At 42.4% G+C, this 11,334-nt stretch overlaps 1 protein-coding gene across 1 annotated transcript; it reads right to left on the reverse strand.

Annotated features, from left to right (window-relative positions):
• Positions 1-998: 998 nt before the first annotated feature.
• LOC122989781 (CCN family member 1-like) lies at positions 999-5,434 on the reverse strand. The gene is made up of 5 exons (XM_044362790.1): positions 5,119-5,434; positions 4,734-4,947; positions 3,330-3,692; positions 2,376-2,578; positions 999-2,288 (listed from the first exon to the last, which is right to left on the reverse strand). Exons 1-5 carry the CDS (start codon positions 5,185-5,187, stop codon positions 1,986-1,988), a joined length of 1,152 nt encoding a protein of 383 aa, XP_044218725.1. The 5' UTR covers positions 5,188-5,434; the 3' UTR covers positions 999-1,985.
• Between the last annotated feature and the right edge of the window lie 5,900 nt (positions 5,435-11,334).

Genomic DNA, 11,334 nt, shown 5'->3' on the forward strand with positions numbered 1-11,334 from the left:
TGGAAAGTAACTCTACTCTACTTCGGTATAATTTAAGTTACTTATACTTTACATGAGTATTTCCACGTACAGATGGGTGACAAATTAAAGGAACAATCAGAATAAATGAGTGGAGAAGCATAACAAACGTAGATGCTTACACACAGGTGCACTGCATGGTAGGCTACAATTAAGGCTTCAGTGTTGGGGCACAGATGGCAGGAGCTTTAGTCACAAAGACTGCTCAACTAACTAATGTTTCACAAGGAACAGTGACTAAAGTGACATCTGCATTTAGATCTATGGGAAAGACATCAGTAAACACCTATGGGAGATTTCGGACCAACGTGTCAGACACATAAGGGAATATCTTTTGGAAGAATGGTGTTCATCCCTCCAGGAGAGTTCAGAGACTTATAGAATCGATGCCAACTGCAAAAATGCCAACCGATGCCAATGCACATGGTGACCCAACACCTTACTAAGACACTTTATGTTTCCTTTAATTTGTCACCCATCTGTATATGCTACTTTATACTTGTACTGCACTACATTATAGAGGGAAATATCTACTACAAAATGGTGTTACTACTTACTTTTTAGATTCAAATTTTAAATTAAAAAAACATGATGAGTTTATAAAATGCATTGTTAAAGATGAAGTTGGGTCTGGTATCTGGTTGGGTCCCCTTGTCACGTTTCAGATGTCTATGAGTTGCTCTGCAGTTCCACCAAAGAGAGATGAACTGTTTGAGACGTAAAAAGGTAAAATGATCCAATATTTCCAATATGGGAGTCACTGGACTAAACTGCCTAACCGTAGCCTTTATAAAGTAAAACTAGGTCCTCCTCAGGTAGCTACAACAGTAGAAGGGGACATTTTTCTGGGGAATATGTATTTACTTTTGATACTTTAAGTACATTTTGCTGACAACTCTTTTGTACTTTTACTTAAGTAGGATTTTGACTTTTACTTGTAAAATTAGCCAGATTCAGATATTAGCCATAAAAAAGACACATTACAGGTTGATAAGTTTTTATTTGATGTACAGGAGCTTACAGACAAAAAGAAAACATCCAATGAACAAGCATTACATGTCTTAAATACAGTATGTAGCATCACATCATCCCTCAAAATAAAGCAATGTATGTACAATGTGAAGGACACACATATACAAAAAAAAAAAAAAATCACACCCCGAAAAATGAGGTGATCCCAACAAATTACCACTCCACAACTAAGAGTGAAGTCTACACACACTATATGCTGTAATCTATATACTGTAGTAGCATAATTAGCACATTCTCTGTAAACTCTCTCTTGTGAGAGTTCCTCATTCTTCAGACAAAAAATAAACACACTCACTCACACACACACACACACACACACACACACACACACACACACACACTCACACACACACACACACACACACAGTTGATCAACTCCACAATCAGTACATGTGTCAGAAACATTGTGTCACAAAGGACAGGCCACACACAGTCGCTATAGTCACTAATGCATATGTATTGAGTAATCTAGTTTTTTCTCATTAATTGAAAACGCATCAGACAGAAGATGCATGTCCATAATCCTCATTACTTCTCATAAATCTTCCCTGTTACTGGTCTGAACAACCTTCTGTGTGACAAACCGTCACATTGCCCTCTGTGGAAACGGAGGACATGAATAAAAAGTTACAAATAAATAAAAGAAGTTTCAGTACAAGCTTTCTGCCAACAATCTAACACAGCAGCAGTGTGTTGTCCTCAGTGCTGCTCTGGTGCGAGCGAGGTAACACACCTCTAGTGTGGGCAAAATGATGTCATCATGGCAGGAAGCTTAAAGTGCAAGCGAGCATATTGCCTGGTCAAAGGGGGAGGATGGCAGGAGCTCAGAGGTTCCCACCCAGCTGACAGACAGGGAGGCGGTGGGTTTAGAGGGGGAGGAGGTGCAGAGTCTTTGCCCAGTGTGCCAGGCCGGAGCTGGGCATGATGAGTCAGCCTCAGTGCCTGAAGGTGTGGACGTCGTTGTGGAGGCTGACTGAGGGGCTGGAGGGCCCGCTGTGTGTACGGCACCTTGTATTGCAGCTGCAGCGCTGGATCCACATGACATTTCGGTAGAAGTCCTCACCGTCTGGGCAGTGAAAGTGGAGCCGCACAGTGTGGGAGAGGGAGGGCGTGCAGCAGCGGTCATCGCTGCAGGTCCCACAGGTGCGAGGGTGGTATCGCTTTTCTGTGGAGCATCCGGCGAAGGTGATTCTGACTGGTTCCTTCTGGCGGACAGTTCGCTGACACTTTTTACCCTTCTGGATGACAGAGACACAGCATTAGACAATCATAACTCAGTGGACTTAAACAGACCAAGTTCTTAATAGGGCTGTTTCTCTGCCTACCTTGATAGCTACAGGAAGCTGCAGGTCACACCGGCGGATCTGGCACAACCTGGTCTCTTTGACCAGCCGACAGTCTGGGTTGTTATTGGTCACCCGACTTGATAAGCCCATCCCACATGTGGTGGAGCACTCGGTCCACTCAGTGACTTGTGGGATACAGCTGGACCCCAGTAACACCTCGGACACGGGGAACGACACCATCTCTGTGAGAAGGCAAAGTGTTAAAATCGATCAGTCAATCACAGCAAACATTCAGGCATTCTGACATTTTTGTAAAAGATTTGTCATCTTTGTATTCATGATGTCTGGGCCACAGTAGAATGAAACTCACGGTGGATAATAATGGTTCTCTCTGGATGGTTTATAATCATTTTGGTAGCCCCCTCTGAACTTTACTTAAGTGTTAATGTTCAACCAAAATTTCTTGTTCAAAGTGGAATTCTAACGTGTAGGTTGCCGTAACATTTAAGAGCACATTCATGCTCCTGAGAAGATGAACCTTTTCAATGAGCTTTCCTCTTGTATCACCCTCAGGCAAAATGTCACATGTCAAAAGTTTGCTCACAAGATGACAAATAAATCTAGTAGGCAGAATAAAATTGCCATGATTTTTTTTTTTGACATTCATGCTCCCAGAGGGATAAGTTCTTTTGATTTTAATGACCCCATGACCTTTTGAATGGAACTGTGTTTCAAAAAGAAAATATTATAGTTCGGTCATTTTTTAGGGAGAAATGCCTAAAAAGTCAAACATTTTTACAATTCTCACTTTGTGGAGGCCAAAAGCCAAATATCTCTCTGAAATCAGTTCAGGATGTTTTCTAAAGCTGTTTTTGGATTTGTTTTGACACTGAGTTTGGTGCCTGTTCATCAATATGAAAGACTTTCTGGAAACCATATTTAGTGTTGGTGGGCAAGAGGACAGGCATCACGGGGGTAGAATGTGATGTTTACCTCTGAACGTGGCTCCTCCGGTGGCAGCTGGGTGCCGAGGCTGCGGCTGTGCCTGCAGCAGGGCACTGATGTGGTTGGGAAGGGGCTGGCTGTCTGGCAGGGAGGTGTGTGTCGGCTCGTCTGGCTCCTCACTGATGTGGTTGTCATCGTCACACACCCATTCCTCGCAGCAGCCACCCTCAGACCGGGCCAATCGGGGCCGTGAGCAGAGCCTGTCGGGCAGGGGCATTTGATGAGGACAGACGGGCATGCAGCCCACTACTCTGTCCATACAGGTGCATTGGTGATGGCAGTTGGGCTTGAAGTCCTCGCCGTGCTGATACACCCGGCCGTTGAACTCGCAGGGCAGACCCTGGGCCTCCGCTGTTGACGCACACACACACAAAAAAAACAGGAAACAGAACTGTGAAGAGCGATCTATGAGCTTAATAGAAGAACACAGTAAAGGGTAAACACATTACATCATAGCCTGTAGGATCAAACTGGGGAAAAAATATGACATCTTTCGACAGGGAATATTTCATGCTTTTTAGACAATTAATAGTATTGAAAAGAATGAAAGAAAGAAAGTGAAAATTGGTGCAACAGAGTCAGAAATATCCCGACTCAGAGTCCCTGCTATAGGCCAATCTCATCCTGGATCCTACACTTCCCATAATGCAACTTGATAGCACCACATTTATTAGACCTACCATGCCTGGAAAACACCCACAACTTTCAAACATAGCGCTGGTTGTTTGATGACAGATTAACCCTGATGACATCATCAGTTATTTTCTTTCAGATGTTTAAAATCTCAAAACTTGTCATACATGTTTATATATATATCTGTTTTCATGTGTAAAATCTCAGCAGTGACCCTTTCATATTTTCTTGTGTTGTGATTAATATGGGGCCATTGCTTCTCCCTTTTTGTCAGAAGAGATTCACAATATCTAGTGTAGCAGTTCCCAACCTTTTAGCTTATCATGACATGACTGAGCTGTTAGCTGCTCAACTGAGGAGTGATTTTTTTTTTTTTTCCTCTTCATTTGGAGGATTTTTAGAGCCTTGAGGAGTTGCACTATTTCACAAGACATAAGTCAGATAAAGACAACAAAACAACAAAATATTGTGTAATAGAAATATTAGTTTACATTCTTTCTTATCCCTTTAATTATTATCTGGTGACCCCTTCCATTTTTCTTAGTGCCTCTCGGGGGCACTGATCCAATACGTTACACATTGCCTGCGTGTCATATCTTTTATTTTTCACTACATGGCAGAACTTCCCAGAGGATGTACAACATCCAAACAACTAATGTTGTTTGTGATTAAAACCCATAATATGTACATATGAAAATGAAGCTGATTCATTTTGTGTAATAATGTGCTTTTGCCTGCCCTCCTCCTCGTCGCCCTCACCTCGGCACAGTCCTCTCTCAGGGTCTCCTCCGGCCCCCAGATGGCAGCGTAGCCCCTTGATGTGATCACAGGGCTCGGTTGCGCTGCAGTCCTCGTTGAACTGCCTGGCACACACTTTACAGCAGCCACAGTGGTCGGTTACCCAGCTGTCACCCGGCGGGCACAGCGGGGGCGAGGGGGGGCAGGAGCACTCAGCCGGGCATTCACCTTCTGCCTGAGGGACAGGGTCAGAGGTCAGGTCACCACATGTAACTCAACTCAACAGATGACAATTCACACAATATGTATAGTGTATATTATGAAAAAATAATATGAAGTTTAAAAAAATGAATGAATGCAAAGGAGAAGTTTGAGAGCACATGGGGCGCAGGTCACAGCAACTCACCATCACTGCAGCGCTGCAGAGCACAAACAGGCTGGAAATGATCTGGCACAAACTAACAGGGTAAAGCATCCTGGTTGCAGTAGATGAACAAGAAGAGACAAAAAGACAAAAGCTTGAAAAGAAATAAAAAAAAGTGTCTCAGTAAGCAGCCGTCCAGAGTCCCAAGAGGAGAGAGGTCTTGTTTGTCAGCTCCAGGATGAAACGTATCCACAGTTCAGAGTCCATGCACCGAGAGGTACACCAGTCTGCTCTCCTTTGCTCTCCTACAGTATCTTGGTGGCAGCTCAGCTCAGCTCTACTTCATAGAGAGGTTTCCCTCTGCGGGGCCTGTACTTATAGACAAACATGCCCCCGCCCCCGCTGTGATATCATCGACTCTCCTCTCAAGACGGCCAGAAAGTGTCCAGAGGGAGGAGGTGGCGGGTTTGTTGGTGTCAAATACTGACAGAGATATGCTCAGATCACACTGTGATTGTACACATGTGACTTTAGGGAGAAACGTCATGATGTCAAAATTGATGCAAGGGCCAAGTCTTTAAGAACTGATAGTAAACTATATATTCAGGAAACCAAATCCTGATTGAAATATGTCCTACTGTTTAGATTGTGTAAAATCTGGCTGAGGAAAGGGGCAACCCTCACCCTCCCACACATACCCAGAGGTATTAGACAGCTCAGGTCATATTTGACAGATGCCAGAAAGAAAAAAAAAAACAAAAACAAAACGACGGTAGGACAGGTGTAATGGAAAACCTGAGTAGGGAATCCCACTCCATAATGGTAAAGGGAAGTGGTGATGTGGAGAAAATCCCTGTGAACAACTCTTCCACCAGCTCTGGCCAAGCAGGCGGGCTCTCTGTCCTCTGCACTGCAGTGTGCTGTGAGACAGTGTAGCTCAGGACATCCTGTGTTCCCTCCATCTCTTTCCTTGTGGGCCGCATTCCAGGAAATACAGGCCTATCCTCAGGTTCCCATGATTGGTAGGAAAAACTCTGCTTTCCCATTGTCATCCCAGGGGCATGTAAAAAGTGTTTTGCTGGAGAGCAGGAAAGTCCTCGCATTAAGTGTTGGCTCGCGCTGTCATGAAACATGGGAAATGTATTTTGGCGCTTTTGATAAGGCTGCTTAAGGTCTCCCCATGTTCCTTAAAAAATATAGTGTACACAGTCTGCTGAAAGACACTACTGAGACTGTGGACACAACACATGTTATGTGTCAAAACTAATTTAACAAGAAAACCTATATGTATTCTAAAATTATGGATATGATGCAGTAATTATGCATTACACAATGACAGAAGAACTAAGCAATACTGGTTTTCTATGGGATCTTAAAAAATAACACTGAAGTGCAGCACTTTATAGCAGTGGTTTTCAATCTGAGGGTTGGGAACCTTTATAGGGCCCTAAGAAAATCACCAGATCATGAAAGAGATACACAAAAATTCAAAATTATGTTTTCAACACAAACAATCTCACCACAGGGTCCAGATCTTCCTCAAGTTGCCCAGCTGTCATGGAATTGTAGATATTCAGATTTCCATATTTCCTTTAAGAAGAACTATAAGGACTTCTCGTCCATGTTGTCTTAAATGTTCAGATTGAAAGTTCATTCTTGACCTTGGAAGCAACAGCCGACAAAACAGTCTCACCACAAGGTCAAAGCTTTTAGCCGGCATGGACAAGATGTCCTTTAAAGTGCTCCCAAAAAAAAAGTAACTTTGAACAAGAAAAGAAGCCTAACTAGCTTCAGCCGCCCGCAGCCCACCCTGAAAACCTCATCAAACTATGAGTAGGTTACTGCGACCGAAACCTGCAGCCTTTAGGCTGGACGTTGGTGCCACTGCACACAGCTCACTTCCTGAGAGCAGGTGTTGTAGCTCCAGACTGAAGCAGTGATGTTACTGTGTGCACAGAGAGTAAAACATCAAACCACATGCAGGGCACAGACTAACACAGGCAGCCACCCAGACACCCGGCTGGCTGTGCTGTAAAACCACCGGGACACTGGAGTGGGGGTGGGGTTGCTGGGGTGAGCTGGAGGGATGAGGGGGTCGAGGAGGGGTGGGGGGGGGGCACCTTGTTGGGCAGTAGTGGGGAGGAGGGCAGCAGTCTGGATTCTTGGCATTCCTGGCCCACAAAGGCAGGATGTGTGTACTGGCCACGCTGTGTCGGACACTGATGGAGGAGCGGGAGGAGGAGGGAGTCAGGGGGGGTTGGAGGGGTTGCCAGTTTGGCTGCCTCCGCCTGGCCCCGTGCCAACCATTGTTTGTCAGCCAGGCAAACATTTCCAAAACACAGGTCAAGAGTCGTCAGCGATTCATCACGCTGCTGCCCCGTTTGTTTTCTTAGCTCGATATCTGACACCAACCAGCGGCCTGATCCCGGACTGTTTTTAACATGTCGCTCTTCTTATGAACTTCTATGAAGGTAACCGTGAGAGCACCCAGAAATGGAAAACAGCTGGTCTATACAATTGTCTTCAATCTTTCCTTGAAATGTGGTAATAAAAAGAGGCAAATCCCGCTTAACAACTCAGAATCACACTTTCATAGGGATCCAGAGGATAAACAGGAAGTGTGTGCGGCATGCAGGAAGAGCCGCTGTAAAGCATGAGTCGCTAAAAAGACACAACAGGAACCCAAACAGGATCCATAGCAGTGAACGGATTTGACAAGGTTTATGTAAGACTCAAATAAAAGCTCATGAAAGGCAAAGTGTGTTCTTGTACAAACTAAAAGGAGCTAATTGAAGGCTTACTGGTTCATACAAAAACACTGAGCGGCCATATTGGAGGTTATAGCTTTTGGCCAATACTGGAAGAGATGTTATGCTAATTGCATTTTTACAGCAGATTAATGTTTGCTATTATTGTTGTTGACTGTTGTGGATGATTCCTAACGTTTCTGGTGACCCTCTTGACCTTTCCTGTTATGCTATCGCCAGGCTACAATTTCCATTTGGTCACACAAAATATGAAAATGTAACTGACAGATTGCTATACTAACCACATTCACTGGAATTTCATTGTGGCCGCCCCTTAACCAACCCTTGGCTCAAAATTGTGAACTTTGGACAAGATATTTTCAAAAGGGGATATTTACTAAAGATTTGAAGCCCTTCTTCACAGTCAACATGCAAAGAGAAGTTTTTTGTAAGTTTAAAAGAACTACAAAAAAATCTCCCACATTAGATTTTTTTTTTTAAATGAGGAAGAACTCAACATAAAAATCTGTGCAACACAAGCAAATCCACTGATTGCGGCGATCCCATTGTAGTGAAATGTGTCCAGGCCTTTACTCTTGTAAACATTATGGATTTACACCCACACCAACAGTGTTTTTCAGACTGTACTTTTTCTCTCTCTAGCATGGTTGTTTGTATGGATCCAAGAGGAAGTAACAAGAACACCTTAAACACACTTAACACATTCATTGGCAACAAACATGCAATTAGGTAAATGTATGTTCAGTGTGGAATCAGCGTGTCTGTGTGTATGTGTGTGTGTGAAGGCTGCACCCCAGCCCCAGTCATGACACCACCTTCACAGGTTACGTCTCCGCTGCATTCCTCATACTAGTGTCCTTAAAAAGCTCCCGGTACACTGCAGTCATCACTCATCCCTCTGTTACCCTGAATGGGCTCCATTTTTCCCTCCATGCACATACTGTCTATATTGTACAGTCATACAGAGCAGCCAGAGCTGATCACCAGCTGAGTATTAGATTTCGTAGATGAGTGTGAGCAGATTATGTCATGAGCCGTGGTGCATTTGGATGCCCATGACTAGCAGCAGGCCCTCTGGTGCCTTGACATATAAAGGTTTTTCTTCATGTTTGTCCTCAGCATCCCTTTCCTACACATTCATGATAGTTTTTCACTGTATTGAAAAGATCAGCACAGTATGACTTTAAACTAAAAACATCACTGCAGTATCAATGCCAACAAGAATTTAGTTGAATTTAAACTTTTTTTGTAGTTGACAGATTTGCACATCATGAAAAATACATTGATATGTTATGATACATTATGACATGATACGACATGATTGTCACTTTTTCTTGAGCGCTTTGTAAATATAGATTTTTCTGATATATATGTGTGTGTGTGTGTGTGTGTGTGTTATATAAAAATAGATTATCATTATCATATTTTAAATCAGTCATTGAGGGTTATTCATTTCTTGTAGAAGAAAAATAAAGACTGTATTTCAGGAGAGAATTTTGGCATTTTCTCATTCACTTCAATACAGTTTTGGGTTTTTTGCTGCTACCATCTAGTGGTCATTAGTACTTCTGTACTTCTTGTAGCGGCCAAGTCAGAGTCTGAACATGTGATCATTCTTAAATTTGTGAATAATTACATATAAATATTTATCTATGAATCACACCTGAATATGAATACACTTAACTACCAGCTACCTCGGAACAATTCAATGTATATTTGTATTCGGTGTACATCATGTTTTGTCTGATTGACTATTAAAAAGTATATTTTTTATATAAATGTGCCTGGCTTGTTTTTATTAGCTCACATAGCTCATTTCATCAATGGCCTAAACTCCTTTAATAGCTGTGAAAAAGCTATTTACATTGTTTTAGGTTCTGCTAATCCTAACACTTAAGACATGATGGGATTTGTTGTATTAATTGTCACAACTTCACCAAATGGGATGAAAATATTACATCTTTTAGTGAGGACGTTTCTTTAAAAAGCAACCATTTCCAGTGTTCAACACTAAAGTAAGAAACAAAAAGGTATTTATGTGCTAATGTCTAAATGGTAGATATAAGGTTGATTACTTTGTAAGAAAACATTGCATGTTTATATGTGCTCTGAAATCACTTCCAAACTGCTGGTAACATGTTTGACAAATGTATTATTGTATGGGAATATATTAAATCAGGATTGAAGTGCCTGAGTTGGACCAATATCATTTCTATCTTTCTGTTAAAGAGATGGAAAATGGACTCTTTAAAAACTACAAAGCACAATTTGGCGGAATGACTCATTTGTTCCAAAGTGCTATTCTCACTTCCTTTAACAAGGCTTTGCTCGGACAGGTTTTCATTAGCAGGATGAGGCAGTTCCACACACTCTTAAGACTCTTGAGATGAATAAAAGTTAATGAAAAAGTAGGCTAGTCCTGCATGTGGTGGCTGCAGGTGTGGCTGTCCTGCAGCCACATACAAAAGGGGGTCGTGATTTAAGCTGGCAGCTGCCCAGGCAGCGGGGCAGAGGGAAGCTGTGGCCTGCACATTCCTCTACAGCATCTAATAGGAGTGATGACAGCAGGGAGCACAGAGCAGCAATAACTGGCCACAATGCTAGCAATGCTAGCAATAACCTGGCCATTGTATGTCTGGCATGAGCAGGTGTGCTGCAGGTACTGATGACACACCCCTTCCACAGAGAGGCCAAGGTATGCAACAAGTGGATTGAACTAATAACTTTTACTGCTGCGGCCGTAACTGAGCAGCTTCTCTCTGTACAGTACTTGTAGTTTCAGAGTGTTTTTCTCAGTCAGTTTAGTTTAGTTAAAGGTACATTAGAGCTGCACTAATAAATGTTTTTATATTAACAATTACTGTGTGTAATATGAAAGATGTCACCCATAGTGACAAACCCACAGAGAATTATTACCAACTCTGCAGCTGCTCTCAGCTCTACGGTGCTTTTTAGCTTCTTTTAGATTATTGTTTAGGTTTTACGGCCCGTAACTCTGCTGTCATCAAACGCCACTGTACACCACCTGCCTAGCACCAAACAGCAGACAGACAGTTAGAGACTAGCTGGTGAACACAGTAGAGCATTTAGCAACTAAAGAGTCAGATATTTTTCTCTGCAGCTGGTGGAGACCAAACCAGAGCTAGAAGAGAGTCAATATTGGACTTGTGTTCATCAGGTGGACAGAAACTCCACATGAATGCTTAAGTTGCTGTGTGGATGTGTAAACAGACAGGTTTATATGCCAGTGTTGTGTTTGTGCTGCTGCCCCCCAGTGGCCAAAAAACAGTTGCAGTTTTAAATAATTTACAGTATGTCTCTCATATATTGGAAACTAGTTTGAATTACAACAGCAGCATTTTGACAAAATTGTTGGATTTTTATCTCTTAAACCAACCATTATTAAACAAATATTAAATAATTAATATTATATTAATAACAAATTATTAAAATTGTTGTTATTGTTATCATTTTTATAAAGAAATTACAA

This window comes from Thunnus albacares, chromosome 2 (genome assembly GCF_914725855.1).
Source record: "Thunnus albacares chromosome 2, fThuAlb1.1, whole genome shotgun sequence".
Taxonomy (NCBI): Eukaryota; Metazoa; Chordata; class Actinopteri; order Scombriformes; family Scombridae; genus Thunnus; species Thunnus albacares.